Genomic DNA, 26,338 nt, shown 5'->3' on the forward strand with positions numbered 1-26,338 from the left:
AGCACTATCCATGCAGCTATACGTTACAAGGCATAAACAATATCTCAGAGTTTTGTATTCGAGTGGGCATGCGTGTTCTGTTGTGCCCAACATGACAACCGTAAGCAATTTCACAAGCAGAGGCTGCACAGCAACACATACAGATGCATTATTTACTCTAACTGATATGACAGGAAGCTAAATGATTCATCCCCCCCAAAGTGCTCGGGGGCTGCGTGGACGGTAAGGAGAGGCGACGTACCTCTAGATCTTAACGCTCTCGGTTCCGTATACGTTGTAGCCTTCTCTGTATGTGGCAAAGTTCTGGGTGTTGGTCGGGGGAGCCGGCTTAAAATTCTGGGCATTCTTGGCCAATTTCAGCCGTTTGGTTTCTTGCCGTGATTTATAACAGAACTCTATCAGAGCCACCATCATGGCCAGCCCCAGCCCTCCAACCAGAATATAGAAGACACCAGCCACATTGCTTAGGCTGAGAGCACTTGTCTTGTCCTGGGGGAAAGTGAATAACATAGTTAAGAGTTTTGCAGTGGAGCGAGGGCAGCAGAATAAAATGCAGCCTGCATCCTTCAAACTGAGCCTCACATTGCCTCGACTTAAAACTGCTTTAGCAAATCATCATACTCTATCTTGCTGGTGCTACGTATGGCAGATTATGGATACTAACTGCTACAAGCAACCAAAAATTGAAGATGTAATGAGGTGCTAAGGCTAGACTTTCAAACTGAACTGATTTCCCTACGGTTGTCACAAAGTTGTAAGGAACTTCAGACTGCCATAGTCAAAACCATTCTCCACTAAGGAGAAAGAAGCCGACTCTTAAGGCTCTATCTGCCGGTGAATGTAGAGCTTTCCTTCCCTAACACTGCATGTATGTAAAATTAGGCTTCTGCTCTTGACCATGTTAGGAAGCTGGTCAGTATCGCATAGGTCGATAGCTCTGAAAATCCCTGTCTTTTTAAATCCTCTTAGCGACATGTACGTATAACTCTCATGGCAACATTGTCATACAGTACAGTCAAATTCATAGTAGATGAATGATAGCTCCATTAAAGTAAAAAAAAAAAAAAAACACTAAAGATTAAACCATTTTGCTGCTGCTTACCTACCAAACATATTCATTAAAAATTTGTTCATTAGAGTTTTACTATTTGCAGTTTAACCCTATGAGCATGGAGATATCATTAAGCTATCTAGCAACCCTAACCAATAATCTGAGGCTCCGGCGGTATCTCAGAGGGTTAAATAGTGGGTTTATTACATTCCTTAGCTTCTTGTAATGTGCAAACAGAGCCTAAAACCTCAAACTCCGAGCAGCCGCAAGATTTAGAGGACACCCTATGGCGCTCCCGCCGCTTAGAGAAGTTGAATTTGAGTAACTCATCACAATAAGAGGCTTTGCTTGTTCATCACACCACAGGAGGCCAAAGAATCTAATAGACACATCTCGATGCAAACTAGTAACAACACAAATAAATCAAATTTTCATTAACAGTTTGGTAAATAGAAACAGCAGCATAATGGTCAAAGTATCATGAATGTCAAGAGTGAAAATGAGCAAAAAAATAGCATTTATCAACAACTGTTAACTGCTGTGATTCAATTGAAATAGTTTATCTGAAAGGCACTTTAGCAATTTCCCCACAGCATTATCATTACAGATTTCACAAAAAGTCTCTACATTTTAAATTGCATCAAAAAAGTGTCTCATTTCTATGGCATAAAAAAAGAAGAAAATGACTTGGGGAAGTTGTGCCTTGTGTCAAAGCCACACATAAACTGTGTTACAGTTTGTGGCAGAAAAACTGAAAGACTAAAAAAAAAAAAGAGAAAAAAATATGTATAGCAAATAAACAAAAATGTACACTATAGATGTTAGAGAAGTCTTGTCTTGCATATGAACAGTACGTCAAAATGCAATTTGGAATCAGTACAAAAGACCTGCAGCGACTGACCTTACTTCCAGAGTCCTTGGTTCCACATTCACCCTTATCGTACCACCATTTGTTTTTCAGCTTGTCTAAGATGCCTTGTTCACTGAGTTTCAATACTGCAAGGTTTACAGGAGTTCTTCACGTGGGAAATAACATAAATAACATTATATTATGTTATTTTATGTTATTCAACTTTTAAACTACTACATATTTTACAAAGCGATAAAGCAGGGCTCCTGGCTATGTCAACATCACAGATAGCAGGCATTCTACCTATTACCTTTATAACCCCTAGTCTAAAGCCAGGACCTACCCATATCGCTTTGAGTAATCGGCAGACGCTGTTAACAGGGCGACGAGCAGGTACTGAAAGCACAATCTGCAAGTCTGTGAGTATTAAAAGGCATGGGGGTACATTGGTTTGGGGGGGCGGGGACGCAGGTAATGGATCACTGGGGCTTTCTGAACAGCATTTAACAAGTTCAGTCCAACAGGAGCTTTGTCTTGACAAACAGAAAAAGTGACAGACGCTACCTTTCCATTTCCACAGCATCAGCTTAATCCTGCGATGGCTAACGCTACTGTCACCAGCATGACAACAATCAATTCTGGAGGTATTACAACCAATTTCATATCCAAGCAACTGTGCCCAAAAGTGAAAGCTTAATTAATTATTGCGCTTTCTGTTCCGACATATCGCTAAGAAAACCTTATCTCCCAATTATGCCAGATTAGTGTCAGATGAAGTGTGTCCCAACCAAAAACTGCACAGAGCTGCAGGACTAAGCTCAAAAGTATCAGTGGAATAATTCCTCTCATATTTTCCTGTAGCTGCATAATCTAATGTCTGACACAGATGTTTCGTGCTGTTTGATATCTCTAGGAGTTATATCATGATGTCACAATACTGTATGTAAATATAAATGATCATAATATTCTATTGCGCTAAATTACTTTACTAAAAAAAAAAAACTGTAAAGGCTGGCTAAAGATCACATTCTGTAGTTTTAATATAACAGCAGATCATTTGTGGCTCAGGCCAATCTCTCTGTATAAAAGTGTAAAGCAAATCAGAAACAAAGAAAAATAGTGAATCGATAAATGAGTGACCTGACTACTCCCTGGGAACAATGTCCCCCAAGGGGATTCACACAATGCATAATGCACTGGAAGAAGATTACACCACTGTATATCCCTCATAGCCAATCTGGAGAAACGGACTGTGAAGACCAGACCATTGTCTTGGCTCGGAGAGACATTGATTAACAATGCAATTACACTGTAACATGCTCTGTGTCTGAAACTCAATCAAGGCTGCACTGTGTTGTGCCTGAGGGCAGGAGAGAGCTGTGTTAACTGTGTGTGTGTGTTTGTGTGTGTGTGTGTGTGTGCGTGTGTGAGAGAGAGAGAGTGTGAGTGTGCGTGCAACTGTGTGCGTGATTATGTGCATCTCCTGATGTCTGTTGGAAAACGGAGATGTGAGCGGGACGGCGCCAAGCGATGCACTGTTTGGAACAGAGTGCTCCAGGCCACTTTATTCCACCTAATCGGGGGGCCTTTCCACTGAGTCCTGGGGAGCCAAAACAAGCCAGGAAACAGACAGACAGTACATACCTGTGCATGATAAAAGATCGATGACAGCACAAGAGACAGGGGCTTTCAAACGGCTCCTGAGCCTGAGCTCTCAGTCGCACAGGGAGGCCTCCTGAGCTCAGCGACCACAGAACATAGCAATGTTAGCAATGCAAACATTGGAAAAGGTGACTTTTGAACCTTTGGATCCCTTTCAGAAAGAAACCACAGGCATTTAGCAAGACATTATTTCATCTATGCCTCATGCAGCCTCTGATGCTTATTTAAAAGTGACTCGCTGCAGATTAACTGTTCATTGTGGTCTTGGCCAATCCACGACATTAGGAAAGTAATAACACAATCTGCAGACCTTGCAGCTTGTCTGTAATCTCGCCAATTACCTGACCTATATCATCACATGTGTGCCGGCAGCATCATCTGTCATTAAAGTGACCTGCGTTGTAAAGAATATAATGCGACTGCTGGCCCTGTAATGTAGTGAAAATAGCACAATGATCTAAGTAGCATTACATTAAGTTCTCATGGTTGAGTGGGGTTTCACACTTTGCACCATTAGCTGCCATAATGGAAAAATCACTCATCATTTAACCACAGAAGAGGAGGGAAAGATCTGATGGTCAAAAGGGTCACAGCTGGGTTATTAATGAGTTGGGGTAGGAACTGCATGTAGTGGAATCAAACCACGGGAGGTTTATCAGATGACTCATTAAAAAGAAATCATAGGTCTTTTGTTTAATTAGAATTCTCACGTTTGCCTGCAATGCTTAGTCCCCTCAAGACGCCGCTGTTCCCCTTGCTTCCCTGTCGGCCTCAGCTGAGCAGCCATTTCGAGGTTTTTTGCCGTTAAGTAGAATTTATCATGTTGGCTTTAAAGCTCACGGGTTCTGGGCCAGTGTCATGGATGTGAAGCAGCTGTGCAGTGAAGTACTACAAAGCCATGTATTTTACAGGATTAGCAAAGTTCCTCTTCAGGAGTGGGAAGGCTGGAGGTTACAAACTTTTCAATGTCAGATATTCTATCACTGCCAAACTTCAACTACATCGACTGGTTTTACTCAAAACTCAAAGCTACTTAGACAAATTCCAAATATCTAAGCCTTGATGATCTGCCCTACACATGTGTAAGGGAGAATAAATAAAAGCTCAACCTTTCACAACTGCAGGGCAGCCACATTCACCTAATAGTCTTCCAGTAACTTCAGCGTCTGTCGTCATACAGAGAAAATCTTAATTCTTATTTGCTATGAACATTACAGTCTCAATAACCACAAATGTTATTTTTCTGTTTGTTAAGCAAAGGTTCCTGACTTTGATCTGAGCTGTTAAACCTTCTGGTCAGACTAGAAGTTTAATTTGGTAATCTGCCGCGGGGCAGCAGCAGGTTGGTTGGGGCGGACAGTTGGTTTGGTTATGGTTGGGTAGTTGTAACAGCCTTGCCGATTACTCTGCACTATGGTACCCGATTGTGGTGACATCGAGGCTGACCTTGGAGTCACCTCCCCCGCTGCCGCACTCTCCCTTGTCGTACCACCATTTGTTTTTCAATTTGTCCAAGAGGCCTTGCTCATTCAGTTTTAAAACTGCCAGGTTAACAGCATTTCTTGAAACGATAAAACATAACTTGTAAGAAAATGCACAGGTCCGTGAGAAATCTAATGCAAAGTAATAATTGTACTAAGCATCATAATGATAATAGGTAATGGTAGTGAGACTACCACTGTCAAAGCAGGGGCTTATGCACTTAACAGTATCTGTTAATCAGAATGGACTAGGAAAGGACAAATTGTTTAAGAATTTAAGGAATATGGAGAGATAAGAAAGGCTCATATAAGGTAAAGACAGTGTTAAATCTTGGAAAAGGTGGCATGAAGGGTTACGTAGTTTAGAAACTGAAGTGTGCGGGATGGGGACACTTGTCATTGAGAAGAAAAAGTAACAACAACAAACATCATGCAATTAACATTCGTCACAAGTGACAGCGCAGCTTTTAAAGGCTAAATTGAAAAACCATTGAACTGTTAAATTAAAAGTGACAACACAACAGTCAGGTAGGACAGCACACGGGACAGAAGGAGAGATCGAAGGAGAGAAAAAAGCAACAGTAAGAGAGACATAAATATGAAATGATTGTTAGCTTTAGCCTTGTTATCTGGATTTGATTCCTCGACTAGAAACGAGCAACTCTTATCATAGATATGAAAATACTACAGAAACATTGATTAGCATTATTTAACCTTTGTATCCAAGTGCATTGAAAAGCATACTACCGTTACCTCTGTGTCCATAACAAAAACAAGAAGAGGAAGAGAAGAGAATGACAACAGGGGGACATCAGGGTAGGTGGAATACTATAACAACATGGAGAATATTGTTATATTATCCCACCCACCTTAATGCTGAGCCTTTGGGCGTCGCCACACCGTATCCTTTCGAGTCGAGGTTCCCGCCCACTTTCATGGTATCGCACGGCTTCCGCTGCTCAATGTACTCGTTCATGGTGGACTCGAGGAGGAAGGCGAACTTGCCCTTCGACTTTCGTACCCGGGCTACGCCATCGGGCGTGGTCTTAACAAACACTGAGGGTTCAGCAGATTTCATGTACGACCACATCTTCTCATACACTGCTATTTTGGATCGCTGTGCAGAGAAGAAAAGGAGAAGAGAAGTAGTTTAGACATCCAAACAAAGTCATATGCATTTAATGGATTATTGTAGGATTTTTGTGCTTAATGATCACTTCATTTAAAACAGGCATCATGAAGTATTTATAGACATCTCGGAAAGCGGCAGCGTGATATCTTTAAACACTTCCAGAAAATGTAGCTGGTGGACTTTTACAAGATCACGAAGTACAAGAATTTACAAAATCCATTTCTCTTCATCAGCATAAAACTCTTCAAATATAATGCATCAGCTTGAGGCTCAAATTCAAATCAAGTGCGAATGAGGATCACACATCACCTGTACAGTACAAATGTCATGCAAATTGGGTTTTAGTAGAAATACTGGCATTTGTGGATTTGGTTATGAAAAAATATCTTTAATAATTAAACTTTTGTCACGATGAATTGTTGGTATTTATATCTTTTATAAGGAAACTTGCAAAAGTTGAATGTGAGCCTTGTTTTATAGTCTTAATTTAACTTGTAGAACTTATTATGGTCAGTCATTTCAACAACACTGTCCTTAATGTAACATCTCAACTGTGACAGTGCACAAGGAGGCGGGTTACACAGGCATAAGGCAACCCATCACAAAGTGACACAGATGAGCATTTCCCCAGCGCCTGGGGGTCAGGCTTATTGAGCCTGTAAAATCTGTGGGAGTTGAGCGCTATCTATAATAAGCATCAATTAAATTATTCAATGCCGCTGGATTTATTTTGGCATAGGCATTTCACACTTTGAATAGATCCTGGTCCAAGCAGTGATGAGCCAGTTCCCGAGTGGCACTGTGTGTACTGCAGACTGGATCCCACATAAAAAAAACCAACTTTCTTTCAGTAAAGGCCAGAGAAAGACGAAGGGGTTGGGTGGCTTTCAAGAACTGGCAGAATCAAAAGATCTACTGTCAACCAAAGGGTTTGTGTATGGAATATGGACAAGCTGTTGATACGCCAACGTCTGTTGTAGATACTTCCCTGCTGTGTTTTCCAGTCTTCAGTTTAGCAAGAGTAAGATGTGAAGTGATTAGTCATTATCATCATCAATTCATTCATTAGATAACTGGTTGAGTCATTTATCAAGCAACAAGACTATGAGAGTCTACAGCCACACTAGCAGCTAAATGCTAACATCAGCACGCTAACATGCTAACATGCTGATGTTTACTAGGTATAATGTACCATTTTCGCCTTCTTATAATGTCACTAGTTTTGAAGGTATTTCTTCACTTTTGGACCGTTTGTTGGACAAAACAAGCAACATGGAGATGTCAACTCGGCCTCTGGAAAATCTTAATGGTCATTTTTCACTATTTTCTGACATTCTATAGACTTAATGCACTTAATTGAAAGAATAATGCTAATGTTAATCAATAATGTAAATATGCAATCAATGATTAGTTGTAGTGTTTGTTGATAGGTTATACAGTAAACTAGGAATGTTAGAAAAAATAGTAAAAATCATGTACTCTAAAGCTCTGTTATTGAAAATTGAAGATAAAGTACGCTTAGATAAGTGCACGGGGATACTGAGCTCTGTGGCTGCCCAAACATACTGATCGTTACACAGACTCATCGCCGTCCTGAATCAGTAAAAGCCCCCTTAACATATTCATCTCTAATGCATTTCTATTAATAAACAAAAGCATTAACCTTGACCTAATGAAACTGCTTTACTCGCTTTATGTAATCATATGGAATTTGTTTGTAGGCATCTGTCATAGAGCATCAGGCCAAGGGTGAGGATGAGATGAGACAGCAACATAACACAAATTAAAAAGTCAACAAGATGAATGTTCTCTGCTCGGATGAAAAAGCCTTGAAGTTGGGGCAGTGGCCATCCTATTTTAATGCAAACACAGGCAGTCAGAGTCAGATGTTATGTTTTTGTTGACGATCCCGTTAAATGGGCTCAATTTGCATGTGTCAGACATCATGGAAAGGACACTAGTTTGGAGGACGATTTCCCCAAAAGCCCAGGGCTCATCTGCTTGGCAGCGGGAAAAAGCTCCAGACGCCTCCAGAAATGAAGAGAATAGAATGGATCTGGGCATTGATTACTGACGACAGAGTGTGCTGCCTCAGTGCTTTATGAAGTCAATTCATCAATATCAGAGCGGAGACAGAGTGCGACCAAAACCTAAATAGGCCGATTCCACTGCAACTAAAGTCGCTTAAGGCAGAGAACAACAAATAAGATACAGTGAGCAAGCCCAGCAGGGAAAGAGAGATATTTGATTATCGGCTGCTGGCACACAGACATGAAGACACACACATGAACATGTCATAATGCATTGGAAGTCTACTCTCATCTCCTTTTAAAATGTAATCATTCACATTCTGGTCTACGGTGGTCATTTAAAATTCAATTAGGGAATAATGACTGCAGAAGTCCATCATCAATGAGCAGACAATTTGTTGAGCAATTATATACTGCCATAAATACAGCTTTATACATGTGGCTCTCCTCTCCACCATATAATGGCCCTTTGAGAACATACTGCTATATTCTAAATTAGCTTCCAGACAATTAGCAGGGAGTGGCTACATCTGATAGCTATTGTATAAAATAAAAACCCCCCACAAGAATATGTTGGGGAACTTGCAAACAGCATAATCCTCCTCCTCTAAATGTCTTCAAATTATACTAAAGCTATCATAATGTTGCTCTGTTCATAATGAAGTACCTAAATAGTCGATCTCAGCCAGCCCTCCTACCTAAGCGACACAGTTACATCATCTGTGTAGGTGTTCCTCCTGCAAATCTGTCAGCAGCAGTGAGTTTCCTGCTGTCTCGTAATAAACATAAAGACAAATGCAGGTCTGTCATTCCAGCCTGGCGACCTAAGATGAGGAATAAAGAGAGCAGGACTTGCCTTTAGCAAGACAAGGTTAGAGGGAAGTCAGAGGGAAACTGGTGGGTGCTCATTTATTCTTCTGGGGAGAAACCTTCGATTCAGCCAAATCACATGCAGATATGAACTCGCAGGCACTCAGGCACACTAATGCATGCACATACAAATGAAGGCTTCCTTACAGCAGGGGTCGGCAATTAGGTACAAGCATCGGCCAGTTGTTTGTTTTGTTTGTTTCAATGGGAGGCCGACATAGCTTTATAGAGGCGGTGGTTGCAATAAAACAACAGCTGTAAACACAACACTGACCTATTATCAACTTTTTATACTTTTATATGGCGAACGTGTTGGCAGTTGCCTATTTACACATCCAGCAGATATGGAGTAACATTTGCATTAGCATTAGAGGCGGGTTTCTGGCCACCTGGTGAATGTAAGTCCGATATTGACTCACTTTAAGCTCTGTTTTGGTTTCCTCCAACTCCTGAGGGGAAATATCAGGCACCACTATGTTCACCAGCTAGCAGCTAATTTTGAGTCCGTTTTTAGAGCTTTTTCGTGAAAACAGCTGCCTGGAGCAGTTGAACATGACACTATGAGAATAAAATGCATGTATGTAACGGTTTTAGCATTATGTCTGCATTATGTCATTTTCCCCATTAAAACTTAAGCGCTAATACGTAGGTGCTAATAAATGACTCATATGCTAACGTTTGTCCTGTGTTGTACTATGAGAGTTACGTCAAATATGCTAAAGCCGTGGAATTAAAATGTGTTTGAATTAACAAGGTACATTTACAGTAAAAGGATGGTATTATTTATCATTTATTATTTCTATTACAAGGTCACTTTATTGAGATTTACATGAGCCTTGTATTTATAGTACAGTAAAAAAAATAATGTAAAAGTTTGAATGCAAACCATTTATTTCCCACCTAAATATTTTTCGGTGGAGGGCCAGTTTTGGCCCACAGGCCACTATTTGCTTACCACGGCCTTACAGGATACAAGTATAACTCTGTTAGACTAACACAGGCTACCCTGTAGGTATCTCTTCACAGTCTAGAGATGTCAAAGATCATTAGTAAATCCAGAGATTGGCGATTTTGTTGTTCCAGAAGTCTCCAACAATGTCATTAAAATGTCTGAGAAGGGACAAGTGATTAAAGTCCAAAGTCAAAGCAATTGCCCTCTCCATTCTAAATAACCACTTAATCTGTATTGATTCAGATTTATGCAGCATTTCCAGGCCTCTGCCCACTGCCCTCCGAACTGCAGCCTGTTTTTTATTCTTCCTTCGCCGTCGCAGGCTGCTTTCATTATGGCCTCGCCCACATACGCTCCACTGCTTGCGTATCTAAATGCCATCTCCAAACACCCACCAACTACATTTCCTTCTACTTTACTTCCCTTTCGCTTTGTTTGTGGGCATCACCGCTCCTCCCCCCCAATATCATGCATGCCAGGACTACCTGTATCTCAAGTATACAGAAAATGAAAGTTGAGGCTGTGGGGGTGTACTTTGTCATTGAAGTGCCATACGCTACGCCCTGAATACCAATTGCTCGTCTTTGATGCTCGTTGCTGGACTCCAATAGCTCCTCTCCCGCCTGCTGTTGCTGCTCATCTAAAGTTCGACAGGGCCCTCCGAGGACAGCGCATTCCCTCAGAGGTTACGCCTATCTCGCACAAGTCTATCATCACTCTTGTCAGCTTTCTCTTTTATGCAAACAGGGTCTAATCTTTATAGTTGCCTCCCTTTCACTCAGCACTGTGCTGAACCACATAGTGACAAGAGCTCGGGGAATTGTGTCACAGTGTGCTGCCTATGATTGCAGGGCAACCTAAGAATTTCTTGTACAAATCTCATTGCTGGCTCCTCTTCATGCAACCTTGGCCTAATGCAGGTCTGCTCTGCATAAAAAAAGAAGCCACTTATTAAACATTGTGTTGGACCATGAAGAAGCTATAGTGTCTGCGCCACAATAGCTGAGACGTGAAATTGATTTTCATGCTTAGTAAAATGCATTGGTGACTGCACTCAAGCTGTTGTTCCCATCTCCACCACACCTGCAGATCAGTGAGATGAATGATGTTTGCTGTTGAGGCTTTGGGTAATGTATAATCTTTTGAGGGGAACAGAAAACAATGCTGTGGTCTCATCTCTCTGCGCAATTATCATTCTTTCATTGTTACGCTGTTTAATGAGGTGCATGATGGGACAGCAGTGTGGTTGTCTTTGATGGTCTCACCCCGGTCTTTACACGTAATTAAACAGCCACATCAGTCCATTTTATCATATCAGTCATTTTTGCGATCCAGCTTCTCCTTCAATGTACATTTCAAAATGCAACCGAGCCAAGCCTTTTGATGGAATAAAACCTCATCAAGAGGAAAAACATGGCCCTCGCCGGTGCAAGTCATCATTTTCTAATCATCCAAAACACAAATATTCAACTGACTGCATGAAAAGATCCATGACAGGAATTAAAATGAGGAAACAAATCACAGCGGTGCAGCGGCACATGACAGCTGCTACGTCGAGGAAGAGCAACACAAAGCTTGAAGCTATCTCACATTGTCTCAAGGTAAAGCAACAGACAGGCTGGAGACAGAGGAGAAGAGGGTGCCCAAATGAGCAGGGTAGTCTGGGGGAAGAGGAGCCAAGTGCGGGTAGAGATGCACTGCCAGGCGCCGTGAGCCAATCAAGCTTCCGCTGGGCACGTCGGCGGGCTCCCAGGCCAGCTGTCCTAGTTGGTTGTGAGCGGCAGAATCAGGGCTTTCTGAGGGGGATCTACTCTAGCACCTCTCTCTTTGAAAATTCCTCTACAGCTTCTCCCTCATTTCCACCACCAAATAAAGACACACACTGAATACTGTTGCTGTCAGGTAATGAGCCGTATGTCTAAACTGTCCATTTTCCAGGAGCTAAAAAGTAACAGCCTTATCATAAGGAATATCAAATGCCGCAGAAGAGATTTCAACTGATTTGAAAACATGGAAACCATCAAAATGAGAGTGAGAAAGTTTAGCTCATTATCACAAGCCATATCCATGTTGCTGTATCTTACTTTTTGTTTTCTGCTGAGAAAGGGAGCAGAAAAAAGTATTTTACAAACAACATTACTGAGTTAGTTCTACCTGTCAGGCAGGTTTGTAAAATAAACCAGGTGAATTCATCAAAAATTTAAGCCCGGGGGTGGCAGAGATGATGACATATGTCTTGTTTGTAACACCGGACTTGATTTAAAATTTCCAGCTGGCTGATGCCGTATGGGTCTAATTAAGCCTGAATGTATTTCCTGAAAAACACATCTGAAATAGAACTTTAACTCATATTAATCAGTGTGTTTTTTTCCTTGTCAGCCCTCTACAGCTTTAATTAAAAGTCCCTCGCAATAGCAGTTCACACATGTCATTTCCTATTTGAAGACTTGTGGGATGTAACTAGGACACTCATTACACAGAATAGAGAAGAAACTGCGCCTCCCCGACCACCTCTTGGATTGTTTCCTCCAGCAGACCTGTGGTGGCTCCTTTGTCAGGCTGGAAACCTAATCTGTAATTGGCATCCATCATGTCTGTGACACAAAGACATATACTGTATATATACATCCGATGCAGCATCTCTGATGAAAGGAAAAGTAATGACAGGCTTTGTGAGGTGTTGTATGGAGAATAAAGCGCTGCTGTCATGCATGTCATGTGCCACGTTCCCCAGGATATGTTATCTTCACAGTATACAGCCTCTCACAACCAGCTTCTGAGAGAGTACAGCCGTAAAACAAAACTCTTTTAAATATCAAACTCTGCAGACTCGATCTTGTCCTTCTTTGTCTGAAAAAAAAACATGGATTTGATTTTGCATTTTGTTGTTCTGAGCAATTCAACCCAGGGGTAATACAAATGAATTGTTCTTTCTGCCAACAGGCTGCAGCTGTGAAGCATATGAATTGTTTCTCTCCTGCTGATGAGTAATGAGGGAGCGTAAGATAAAAGACTGTCATATTGCCTTTTCGTCATCACAGGCGGAGTGCTGTTTCATTAATCCTTTCTCAACTTATTGCTCTGCAAATGTAGAGGATTGGACTGCTCATGCCACAAGCTAAGACATCTAGAAGTTTCCCAGCGGAAGGTTGATTGCCTTAAAGATATGCAGCACTGCTCAACTCCTGCATGGTGAGCATGTGGTTGCCTTTCAGACTCTAATATACTTTTGCTTCAGATTTTAGTTAATTTATGACTTAATTGCCAGGCTAGTCCCTCATGCCGACGGACATATTGCTTATTCCATCTGAACCGTCTTTCAGACTGCTCTGTTTGACCTACAGGGCTCTTCTTCATCAGGTCCAATTTGCCAGCCATGGCCGGCTAGCTAATTATATTTCATGAGCTGACCCTTCTGAGTTTGAGCCTGATGTGGGTGCTTTGATTAGCCTCCTGTTTTTATCACCTCTGAGTCTTCCACGTTGTTATCACACTTTCTGCTGACAGCCCCAGTGCCTCAAGGTTGCACACTGCAGTACTGCCGCATAAATTTCACGTTCATGTCATAAGAGTTCAAGAACTGCCTCTCTGTCAACATGCCTCATTTGAAGCAATCTTGTGCGGGTCAAGAGTGCTGTACAAAAGGTACAAAATGGAAAAGCAGCAATGAGGAGTTTATCAAGGACATTACACAAAGTAGTATTTGTGATGCAACAAGCTGGAGTGCAAAATATTTAGGCCTTTTGCATGTTTGGCCATTTGAGCTGAAAGCAGAGGAGCCACTGGTTGATTAGTAAGAAGCCGTGTATGTGAAACCAAACAGTTTTCTGATGCTACTCACCCTAAAAAACTCCTTTGTGGAGCCTGAGTCCAGAGTACCATATGCTATCTCTGTCTGCTTGGCCAGATCTTCTGCACTTTCTATAGGAGAGACCATCCTCTCCACTGTCAAGAAGGCAGCCAGGTTGGCTGTGTAGGAGGAGATGATGATGAGGGTGAAGAACCACCACACACCACCGACGATACGGCCCGACAGAGACCTGGGAGAGGGAGGTGGATGACAGGGAAACACAGAGCTGTAATTACACAGTGGCATGTGGTGCCTATCAGCCTGCTAAGATCTACCAGTTGTGTTTAATATATCTATCAGCATCTGTAATCAGAGTTTCCTTGTAAATCAGCCTGATGCTGTGTCAGCACTCTAAAATAACACATTTCCAAGGAAAGTAGTACATGTGTTTCTTAAAACGCTCTCTAATCCAAGTCTTTAATTGGCTGTGAAACAGTCAGGGTCAAAGTTCATTTCATAGCCTGAGGAAAGTATTGATGAAACCATTTTGCTGATGATAGTTTCAGCATACAAACTGACAAACTCAATTACACATATAACAGCTGCAATAAATGTGAAATGAGTTTAGCTTCAAATAATGAACACCTAAAGGAAGAGGACGCTTGAGTGACCCTGTGTACTTATTAAGAACGCTTCTCATCACTTGCAGTTAAACTTTCATGGAGTAGTAGTCTATTTCTTTCCACTCGTCTCTGTTGTCCACTGACCCACCTGGGGGAGATGTCACAGCCCTGCTGCATGAAGGCGCCCAGTGAGAACCAGAGAGAGTTGAAGATGCCAAAGTCATTGGGAGGATCGGGGGGTGTCTGGGGGTCTTTGGTCTCATCCTGTTCCTCGAGGTTCCACTCATAAGGGCTGAACCGGCTGACCAGGAACAGGACCACGCTCACCCCAATATAGGCGAACACTATACACATCCAGATCTCATAGGCCAGCGGGTCCAGGAAGGAGAAAACGCCAGGCTTGGACTTTTGCGGCTTCTTTATCATAATGGAGATGCCCAAGCTCATAAAGGGCTTGGAAAAGTCTATCACCTCCTCTCGAACCAGAGTAATGGTGAGAGGTGCAACAGCTATATCTGCTCTCTGGAAACAGGGACATGCACAGCAAGCGTTAGTCATGACCTGCAGAAAGAACTGAGGTCATTTTAAATGTATGTGTGAAAGACTGGAGCTGGAGAGGGAGAACAAAACAATGTTGTTATCACACATGAGTGGCATTTGTACACTGTTATGACCTGGGAAGTTAGCTAACACATCTGAGATTCAAACTCTAAACATTAATCAGATTTTTTATTGAAATATTGCCACATTGGGAGGTTAGAAGGAGTAAAAGCCCATGAGGCCACTGCAAGACTTTCAGAGAAACAGCTTGGAAAAAATCCACCGAGGCAGATGGGCGTTTGAGTCATGTTTGACCGAACGCTTCCTTAATCAGGACCCAAGGAGATAAATGAAGGGAAACACTTTTCAATCGTACAAATCCTTAAAACAAGCCATTTTATGCTACACCTTATTACGAGACTCTAGCTGTTTTACTAATTTAATTGTTTACATTGTTAATGTTTAATTTTTCATATTAAAAGAAAGTAGTGAGTTGTCTGATGTCCTCATAACAAGTGTAACCTTTGTCAACAAATGGCTGTAATTTAAACTGCAGAATGTAAAGAGGTTGATGTACACAAAGTACACAAAGCAAGCCACATGACATTCAGTAGGCTGGATTTCCCAAACACAGCTTATTCTGGCATTAGCTTTATTTTTTTAATTCTCCAAGCTGTTTCTCTTTATCTCCCTCCTTTGCTCCGCTGCTTCAATCACATTATGTTATCAAAACACATCCATGGAGGTGGTGCTGCCTTTCTAGAAATCACAATGGGTTTCTTTGTAAAAGCAGAAGAAAATAATTAATCACATTAGACAGTGTTACTGCAGCTAGTATGTGTGTGTGTGTGTGTGTGTGTGTGATTAATTAAATAACTGCTTCTCTTCAAAGGAGCCACTCCATGAAGGGCAATTCTTTGTATTGTGCTGTATTGTCTTTTTTTCTATGTTGAAATTGAGAAAACATTGGAATGGAGGCAGCGCGGGGCAGAAAATGTTTCCTACAAGGTCAAACTAGGAGCAACACAAATAGACCCAATAAACATGACTGTTTTCTTTACCCTGTCAACACAACACTGTGAAGGGCTATAACCATTTAATCCTCGTGCAGGCGTAAGCAGCACTCAATCAATGGCGAGGGAAACAAAGCAATAAAGAGCAGCCTCGGGCCTAACCTTTAAAAGACAACTAAAATCAAATTAATTTACTGGTCAAAAGGTCAAAATGTACAAAACTATTAGTCTCGGCTCACCTGCTGTAAAATTACAGGCCTAGAAAGACTTGACAGCCACGTGGATGGGATATTTTTTCACCTTCCATCTGTAGTGGAGTGGACTTTTCCCATTTGAAAGATAATTTGGTGGCGATAGCACATCAAACCAAGCAATCTCTCAGGCTGATAGTGGGGAAATTGAACAGATGAGGAAGCCTAACCCTCATGCATTTTGTATTTGGCCCCTGTTCAACTATTGTGGCCTCGGAGAAAGGGGAGAAAAAGGGTGCGGGGGGTGGTGGGAGTAATTTTGGAATGCTTGAGGTGCTGCGAGAGAGACCGAGCGCTCTGTCAGATGTAAAACACGGCATGACCCTTCCCTAATGTGAGAGGTTCAACCTTTATGGAGCACAACACATATGGATCTTGTTGTTTCAAACCGCAAACCACCATTTAGCTGTTGATTCGAAAGCAGATTTTCTCAGCTGTGAATTTACAATGTGGCAATATTCATCACACACATCAAACATTGGACATAATTACACAATCACTTCAAAGGCATACAATCTTTCATTCATCAAAGTGATTACAGTGTGTTTGCCATATGGACTCATTGTTTTCATGTACCTACCTCTGTTTTGACTAGGAGAGAGAGGGAGAGAGAGAGGAGAGGGAGAGAGAGAGAGAGAGAGAGAGAGAGAGAGAGAGAGAGAGAGAGAGAGAGAGAGAGAGAGAGAGAGAGAGAGAGAGCTTTCTAGGCTAAGCAAGAAGGATTAATTGCAATGAACAGCACTGAGAAATGATTTCATTTTCTCCGTCTCAAGATGATCACCAACTCCCCAATGCTTGAGGCTGCATTTGACAAATTCACTCACAGCTGAGCTTCCTGAGACAGCATCAGACTTTGAACTGGGCAAGAGCTGATGAGTTTACAACGGGTTGGTGATAACCTTAAGACAGAAAAATGAGATCTCCTCTCATGTTGAAGTTCCTTGCAAACTGTCACGTAATCAGCGAAATCGAGGCTCCCAGTACTCACCCCATAGACCAGTTCACCCACCATCCCGTTCCACGTCTTGGTCTCGGGGTCTCGGGCTCCGTACTTCCCATCCATTACTATAGACAGTTTGTACTTAATTCCAACATGTTTGGCAATCTCAGATGCTAAATCGACGCAGTAGCCTTCATATCTGTCATTCCCATCCAGATGCATATAATTTTTCTTGTACATCACATAAGGAGCTTCCTGTTGATTCAAACACACGCTGGTTTATTCACTCCCATGCCCTAGCACACATTCAGTTATACAGAAATATGCATACATGCACTCATATGTCCCCGTGCACTCACACACACACTCACACACACCCCGAGAGATTCAAAATATTATAAGTTGCTGAAACCACATCCATGCAGTCATGCATACACAGATGATGCCCCGCAAATGCACAAATATACAGATAACAGCAGCGTGATAACGTGGTCACACTGCTTTCATCAAGCCGTGGCAGCCAGCAGACACCAAGCCCAATGCACCCAACCCATTTTGAGCCCAAGGGTGCAACTCTGTGGCATAATAAAAGGAGGAGGAGGAAATTAAGGAGAAGGGAGAGCAAAGTTTTTTCATTTCTGTAGGAGAAGACAGGAGGCCAGAATGAGATTTAATAGAGCTGGGAGTCATTGGTAGGCAAGGTGTGGGTCAGCTCAGAGGTGGGTGGGGATGGGAATGGGGATGGGTTTCATAAGTAAATGCCAGTGACAGGAGAGGGATCAGAGAGTGCCCAGAGTATCTCAACATATTCAAGCACATTGCACCAATGCGCAGTTAAAGGCTGTTTCATTCCCAAAAGAACAAAAACAAAATTAAAAAAGAGCTGTTATTTGCTATCTGGAAAAATGCACAAAACACTCCATAAATGAAATAATTACATCAGGAGAGCAGGAGCGTGCTAGTTTTCCTCTCCTTTTCAAAACGCTGGTGCAGCTCGTCTTTTCTCTAACTGAGCACATCATCATCATCATTATCAAACAATAGGACCGCTCAGGAGAGCAGGCATTGTCATTACAGCCACACACAATTAGAGTGCAAGTAGAAAAGCAATGGTTTGTTTGTTCTGTGCTGAACGTATCCCCTCACCTTGGAGCCATTGAGTGTTTCCCTCCCGTTAACACATGTTTACCTCCTGACTGTATTCCTCATCTCGAGATGTTAAATGTTTCCTCTTGCTAGTGAGTGACACCGGCTTACGCCTTGGAATACAAATGAAATCTAACGGTGCATAAATACCAGAGATCCTCATCACACTTTGTTCTTTTATCATTTTAAAATGTTTGTTGGCAGAGAGTGAGGTTCTGCTTCAGGTAATTATAATGCCATTACCCTGTCAGCAAATACATTTGCAATGAAAGCTATCCAATAAGCCTGAAACATTTAGTTGAGTAAATACAGCTGAAAATAAATAAATCTAAGGTATTTTGTTTGTTTATCATACTTTGGTCTGGGAAAAAGCCCAGAAAACCACTGACTGGAAGTTATACTTCAACACAGAACACATGTGGGAGCAATACAAAATAGATTGGAGAGGCGATAACAAGGAAAAATACCACACCCTCTTATCCCTCCTCCAATGCTGTTTATTTTGCTTTGCCCAGCTGGAGAAACCATTGCAGGATCATCCTCTAGCCATTCTTCGGCCAGTCTATCCCAAGTGTCATTGAACATTTACTTGATGAGGACAGACAGGTCTACTTACGTATGCGTTTGTATGCTTTTTGTAATTGATGGAGTCAACCATTTATCATTTATACCATTATTGTGATGTCACTGCTACGACAGGCCACTGAAGTATGGAAAATCAAAATGCTTTGACACCCACACGGATACAGTTGAAACACTCCCCCGCTTCGGACCGACTGTTTCAACATGTAGTGAGTGGATGGAAAGCAACACAAAAAAGATGTGGTTCTACCCGCCCAGGACAGAATGTATCACTCATTGGAATCAACACCATGACCTTGAGTGGCAGAATACGTGAAACATTTAAAACTGCATGGAAAGTGTACCATAATAGTAGTGACCACAATCGTTCGGTTTTCCACTGAGGAGTCGTTGGAGACCTGCGGGTCCATAATATTTACAAATCGCGCGTATTCGTTCCAGTACCCAATCTGCAAAGAGAAAACGGTGGTTAGTGATGGATTCCAACCCACTGCTGACATGTAAGTGAGCATATAGCAGGGACACTTTTAAGTATTACTGGGAATGATGCAGGGCTCATTAAAAGCTGCCTCTGCCCGAAAGTTTGACCCACATAGCAGCGAATTACCAGAATATTAAAATGGCAGAAGTGGCCCAGTAATCTCAGCAAGGAATAAACAAAGAGTTGATATTTATATATTCAGCATGCAGTTAGTGTCATGATCAAAGATGTTATGAAAATATACTATTGGTTTTTATGATCTACATCCGTTCCAACAACCAAATGTGCAGGAACTGAACTACATGAGCATACGGCAGACAACTTCAATCCCTCCCACCTTCAGCTTCCCAGGTTTTATGGTAAATAATTGATAGTCAGGGCTGTGAACTGCATACACGTTTAATAATTTAGCATAATATTCCAGTGGCTCCACAGTTTCTTCTGCACAGTCTTGCCGTTGCAGTTACTCTGTATTCTGCTGTACAGATGCTTAAGTCAAACCAATGTCAAGTGTTTGTTTGCCCATCTGAAATAATGGCTGCTCTGGCTCACGATGAAACGTGTTGCATATGTTGCTGCCAATAGTCTAACTGTTGCTGGCTAGGATCCCCCCCCCCCGTCACATCTGGTCCGCATTTTCTTTTTTTCTTTTTTTTTTTGCCTCAGATCTTTAAATGTTTGGGCCAGACAGGTGTACGACAGTGCAGAGTTTTTAAACACCAAATGGAGGCGCTAGAAAGCAGCAAACGTCTCAAACTTCAGCTGCAAACTGTGGCTACAGTCGAGGATGTACTTAGTGCACTTGCCAGACTGGAGAAAGCTCTAAGTGTGTATTCCCAGATTTTGTCCGACAGTGATATTTGAGGAGCGTTGCTCGGGGGACGAGACTGTGGGGAGCTGTGTCATGGAGTGCTGCTCCAGAGGCAAAGTCCTGATCTCACCCTGAGCAGCTGGGACAGATATCAGCCCATACATCACTCGTGACAGTCACAGCTAAGAAGCTTCATCCTCTAACTGTCACTGGGGTGACTGGGGCTCCAGGTCCTGACAAACTGCTGCCCAGCTTGTCTCATCTTTCCTCGCTCCCCCACTCTCTCCCCCTGACCTCCTTTCTCCCAATCCCTCTCTCTCCATCCCTGTCCCCGCTCTCTCCATCTCTGATTGGCTGCACCGGGGATGGCTGTAAGGGCTGTGTGATGCTAACTGAAGTGTGGGCTTTAGAGGCCTGGGAGGCAGGCAGCATAATCACGCGTCACATCAGACTGAGCCCACTCTTATCCAGCTAACGAGAAATTCACAGCTGTCGCTTGGAACTTGGAGAGGTTATGAAATAAAACCAGAGGTCATCATATGGTACCGGTTATAATGTGAATGTACCGCTGGGAATTACCATTTTGAAGAGGAGCCAGAGGAATTCTTGGATTCCCTTTTATAGTAATTGGTTATTTGAATGGTAATTACTGTCAAATAATATCTGCTATCCCATGGCACGGAAATGCTCTTATATCATTCTTTTGATAGGACATTTCTAGCTATCAGATCGCAGGCCATGTGTGACTTGTGGGGCTTGTGATGCTTGGCATAGCTCATCAGTGCTGCTACCTAACAGAGGCAGAGAAAGGCAAAGGCAGCATTACTCTGCACTGTCCTGTCAGCCCTGCTAGTCCTTCACGACTGCAAAAGTACTTTAATAAATGGAGGTGGAGGCTTGTTTGAAAATGTTGTTTCCCTCATTGGACATGTGGCCAACACATCATTCAGTTTTGTTCTTTAGCACAGATGATCGATAAATCATTTAAAATTACACGTTGGCCGAATTCCATGATTGTGACAAGTGAATGAACCAAACCTTGATGTGTGCCAGCTGTTAGCTTGTGTTTTCATAAAGACCAGGATTTTTTTGGATCAGGTCTGGATTTGACAGTTGATGGATGAGAGTTGATAGAGGTCACCGCCCCGTCTTACCTTCCTCGGCCCACCTGTTTTCATCTCATACACGTCTATGGTGTAGTTGGTCCTGCGGCCGTAGTTGTCAAACTGGATGTTCCCAGTCATGCCCTGCACTTGGACCTGCCATGAGGGACAGACAGACAGACAGACGGACAGACAGACAGACAGACAGACAGACAGACAGACACAGGGGAATATATAATAGCCGTCACTTTGCATATATAGCTGGTATTAAGGTGCTCGTGTTCATGGAGCTACTGGAGTGCGCACAGTCTGTTAATCAAATGATGAACTGGATACGCTTTAATAAAAGATGTAGTTTTATGGTAATGAGGGCCTGGATTTGAGTGAGCTCCGTGCAGAGATATCTGGGGGCTGAGGGAGGAGAACAGCTCTGCGCTCTCTTCCCTTCTCTCTGTCACTTTCCATCTTTATCACACTCTCACTTGCTATCTCTGCCTCACTTCTTCTAGCCTTTTCTTTAGTTATCAGCTTGCCAGCTCTCTCTCTCCCTCTCTCTCTTTTTCTCTTCCCCACCGCCGTACCGTTTTGAGAGCTCTCTCAATGTCGATGCCTTGGCTCCAAGGTACAGCGGGATTGGCTAGACAGTCTCCAGCGCTGCCCCGCCGAGAGACGTCAACTCGCTGGCGCCGCAGGTACCTGAAGGCCTCTGCTATCACCAGGATGGCATCGTGGGTCAGAGCTGAAGTGTACTTTACAAAATAAAAAAACACAGCAGAACACACAGTGAGACAGGAACACATGAGGAGAGGCAGAAGATAAAGAGATATTGCTGTGCTGTTACTGTTTTTGTTTGCATATGTTGTTCTTGTTCATATAAAAATGCCTTAGGTCAGGTCAAGCAAGCTTTGATAAAAAATAGCTTGATTAGACAGATTTTATTAAAAAAGCCAAGACTCGTCTGACGGTCAGGACCTCTTTCAAAACTTTTAGTGCAGTTGGGGAGAAAATAGAGCATTGATGCATGCACTCCCCCTCCATCTTCGCCTGACCTTTTCACCACTGAGGGCTGAGCCACTTGTTTGTTGACCACTGCACCATGATAAAAATGTAATTAAATGCCACTCAAAATCCATTTCTTTCTTGATCATTGTTTAATTAGATGTAAATTGAAGCTGCGATGTAACCTTGCCTTGCACCGCCTATCAATATATCGATTTCTGGGAGGGATGCAGAGCAAAGAGGAGGAAAGCGAGGAGTGGGAGGAAGAGGGAATGACAAAGGCAAACAGAGGATGAGAGGAGGAGAGGGACCGATAGAGAGCACTTCAGAAAGGGATGATCGTTGTATTCTGCATGCGCCATGAAAGGCGTTGCAAGCAAAGTACCTTCAGAGGAGTGTTTCGAGCTTCTGGGAATTCTCTTTCATCTAGCCGCTCCCAGCGCTGCATAAACTGCTGCACAATCTGGTTCTCAGGGTTGACTATCTGAAACCCTGAAATGTTGGCTCCACCGGCGAAGACTTTGTCCAAGCTCACATTAGAAAACCCCTGAGATGAGACAAAAAAAGGGAAATGGAAGGAGTGGAGGACTCATGTCTCGTTTTTCCTTTGAGGTTTTTTTCTTTTTTTAATATAACCTGGGGTGAAGCACCACAAAATATTAGCAGCTCTTCTGGCAGTGTGCAAGGTGCATTTTTATTATGAACTCTGCGACCAATGAGAAAAGCAACATGTGTTTGCCATTACACCGAGGCAAATGTTTCTCTTCACACTTTGTGGTGTAACCTGAATTCATTTACAGATAAACAACCTGCCAGAAGATACTTTAGAGCTTGTGTCAGATCATGTAGAAGACTAAATATTTTACTTGAACCAGCTGGCCTACTTTCATTCAGATCGCTTTGCCATGTAAAAAAACACATTTTCTAATGCATTTCAAAAACCTCTGCTGCTCCAGCTGCCTTTAAATTTCCTTCTTCACCCTAGAGCCATGACATGGAGTTATTTCTTTTTATGGTCAAATTGCTGTTTTTTAAGTGCGGCATTGTGTCACGGCGTGCAAGGACATGTGTCTGACTGCTGCATAATCACATCTTCTAAAGTCGGGGGGGAAACAGCAGCAGGGGATCAGCAAGTGAGAGCAGGGACGGCCTCCACTTTAAATCTCTCATGCTAATATCAAGGCTAAATGAACATTTCCCTCTCCAGAGTGGGAGGAGAAGATGGCTGCTTTCCAAAGATGGTTAAAAAGGTTAAATGCTGTTTATCTATGCTCAGGACATGAATTTAAACCTAAATATGAATACATTCATTTAGGTTGCAATGTAGCCTGGCTGCCAGGTTGTGATTGATAAGACATGAGTAACAAACATAACAAGCCCTATATATACAGTAGAGAGAAAAAAAACCAAAATATATACAGGGCTGTTTTTCTGCTTTCATACAAAAGCCTATAATCCACTTATTGTGCATGCACATTTGTCCCGTCACATGCAGCACAAAGCCGGATCCATTCCCTCCCAGGGGAGCGGCTCGGTTGTTACTCACAAGATTGGCCAGAATGTAGTGGTAACCACGGCTGTTCTTCCCCAGGGTCACAACCTATGGGAGAAAAACATCGATACAGTAAACCACCCATGAGATGAGAGCTAAGAGCCATAGCTTGTATAAGTGGCTGCAACAATCTCTGTGAATGCAGTAACGTCCTGAACTTGAAACAAAGCGAAGCTGACTAACAAGAATAATGCAGAATAACAAGAGAGAGGGAGCAGTCTGAGGAAACGTTCATTAAGGAGGAGCCGATAATGAGGGAGAAAAAGGAACAACGTGGGACATCCTTGATTCGGCTCACTTTGAAGGCATTCAAAGAGCAGGGATAGGAGTCCTCAGCAAGTGTTGGACAGAAGGTAGAAATAGGAAAAAAACATTTCAAAGGAATATACAGTGAGACAGTAAGATGTAGATCTCACTCTGCTTTGAAAATATCACACCTTCGGAGCATAACAGCATGTTTCAACCCACGCAGCCTGTCTGAAAATAGTAAGTGGTGTTCTAAGTCATTCCATCACTGTGGTATCAACCATATGCTGCCTTTTATTCTAGATGTTCCTCTTCCTTTTGTTCTGGGCCTGCACATAAATCCAATAGTGAAACTCTAAATTGTCCTGGCTTTTTTTTTTGCACATTACACGCTGGACAGGGTTTTCAACTGGGCCTCCTGAGGTCTGTTATTTATGAGTTTGCAATCTGCTGTGGATGGACTTCTGAACGGCTGCCATGCAGAAACCTGTCAACCACGTCTCGGTTTTCATCTGCGTTCTACAAACACAGCAACACAAGTTTACAGCAAAATCAGCATGTTTGCACATGTTCTGGCTCCGGCTCTGTCACAAAAACAAACTGTCAGTTTATCATCTGTTTGTGTGCGTGTTAGGCCGGGGACGTCGAATATTTGTTACTGTGGATCGTTTTCGACATTCCCGCTGAGTAGGAGAGAGTGATGACAAGCAAACGTGTATCTTCACATCACAGGCTGCAAAAAGATTTGAAGGACGTTTTCAGTTTCACCCATTTCAACTACAGTTACGGCTTTTAATTCAGCTATGGTGAACTTGAACTGACCTGGGTGCACTAGTATACAGTAGCACCAAACAATTTAACAATCATCCTTGCTTGGACTGAGCACCCTCCCAAACTACATAAACCACTTCTCTCCCCCTTTCGTGGACATCTGAAGGTTGTCCACTAAAGGGAGGAGAAGCCGGCTGTGTTTTTCACAAAGAACGACACACGGGGGGGGGGGGGGCACAAACACACAAAGCCTCTCACTCATGCTATCAAGCTGCACAGGCGGGTCAGCCTTCTCTGACAGCTTCCCCCATCATTAAGGCTTTAAACTTCTGCAGGATGTCAGACAGAGGGGACCAAACCAAGAAAATGAAACAGAAACAAAGAGGAAATGAGCTGATTATAATGCAGAGTTGCCTTTCAGAATCCATCAATCTGCGCCTAATGAGTAAGTGACAGAAAGTTCCATGAGAAGAAATCTCTGCAACACAATCACTGCAGTGATAAGAGAGCTACTCCCACTGTAATTGTTCACAAGTCTGACTTTGGGACTTTTAGCCTGGCTGCATTTTCTTGGACAAACCCCACGGTAACACACTCCTTCAGCGTGTGCTAACCTTGACTCTGGCCTGTACGCCTCGTCACACCTGCCCTGTAGCCAGGCAGAGAAAGCCCCCCCCCCCAACCCCGCAGCCCGCAGCTCACAGCCAGCCTGGCAACGGCTACAAGCAGCAACCTTCGGATGAAGCACAGCAAGACACTGATGACACAGAGATACACAGAACCTCCGGCCAGATCACACCAACCTCTCCCCTCAACCTCTTTAATTAGGCAGACGGCAAGACCCGACTCCAGTCGAGACGGACAGATTTCGTTGTTACTAGTTGTGATGAACCGCTGACTGCACAGTCCGTAAAACCCTCAGATACTGCAGATGGCGATAACTATCTTTTTACAGTGTTGAAAAGAAATGATTGTCTTGTGTATCCTTTCACAATCCAACAATCCAATATTATTTGAGCAATAGCACACTATCATCAAAACTAGAATTCACTCAAATTAGACATAAGTTCTAACTTACTTGTATACATTATTAAGTAATTATAAAGTGCTGTTAAGAGCGAGATGAGAACGTCCATGCCAATCTCGTGTCTGCGGAGCTGGTGTCCAGACGTGATTAGCTTAGCCTAGCATAAAGACTGGAAACAGCTGGCCTGGTTCTGTTCATAGTTCAACAATACGCCTACCAACACCTTGACCTGCACACAAACAGAAATGTTAATGTCATGGCTAATGTTTCCCTGCAGTGGGGTGAAAAGATGGCTGGCCTCCAAAAGCGGTTAAGACAATAATTTATACTTAATTAAATATGAATATATATTCATTTAAGCAAATGTGCAGCATAGTCTGACTGACAGATGGTTGGTAAGTCATGAACAACAACGATGCCAGTCGTGTAGCTGAC

The 26,338-nt window shown here is 42.7% G+C and overlaps 1 protein-coding gene across 2 annotated transcripts in view; it reads right to left on the reverse strand.

Moving 5' to 3' along the window:
* Window positions 1–243: 243 nt before the first annotated feature.
* The window catches only part of gria3b (glutamate receptor, ionotropic, AMPA 3b), a 74,360-nt gene continuing 48,265 nt past the window's right edge, over window positions 244–26,338 (reverse strand). Inside the window, exons 5-15 of one of the 2 annotated variants that reach the window (XM_070913070.1) lie at window positions 23,854–23,907; window positions 22,693–22,854; window positions 21,890–22,057; window positions 21,360–21,464; window positions 19,258–19,362; window positions 17,234–17,440; window positions 14,590–14,963; window positions 13,870–14,068; window positions 5,914–6,161; window positions 1,953–2,067; window positions 244–489 (exon numbers count right to left, since the gene is read on the reverse strand). In XM_070913070.1, the coding sequence (XP_070769171.1) occupies window positions 244–489; window positions 1,953–2,067; window positions 5,914–6,161; window positions 13,870–14,068; window positions 14,590–14,963; window positions 17,234–17,440; window positions 19,258–19,362; window positions 21,360–21,464; window positions 21,890–22,057; window positions 22,693–22,854; window positions 23,854–23,907 (1,983 nt within the window). Of the gene's footprint in view, window positions 490–1,952; window positions 2,068–5,009; window positions 5,125–5,913; window positions 6,162–13,869; window positions 14,069–14,589; window positions 14,964–17,233; window positions 17,441–19,257; window positions 19,363–21,359; window positions 21,465–21,889; window positions 22,058–22,692; window positions 22,855–23,853; window positions 23,908–26,338 lie in introns of both variants that reach the window. The other variant, XM_070913069.1, reaches the window with a different exon arrangement.

Source organism: Enoplosus armatus, chromosome 10 (assembly GCF_043641665.1).
Source record: "Enoplosus armatus isolate fEnoArm2 chromosome 10, fEnoArm2.hap1, whole genome shotgun sequence".
In the NCBI taxonomy this organism is placed as follows: Eukaryota; Metazoa; Chordata; class Actinopteri; order Centrarchiformes; family Enoplosidae; genus Enoplosus; species Enoplosus armatus.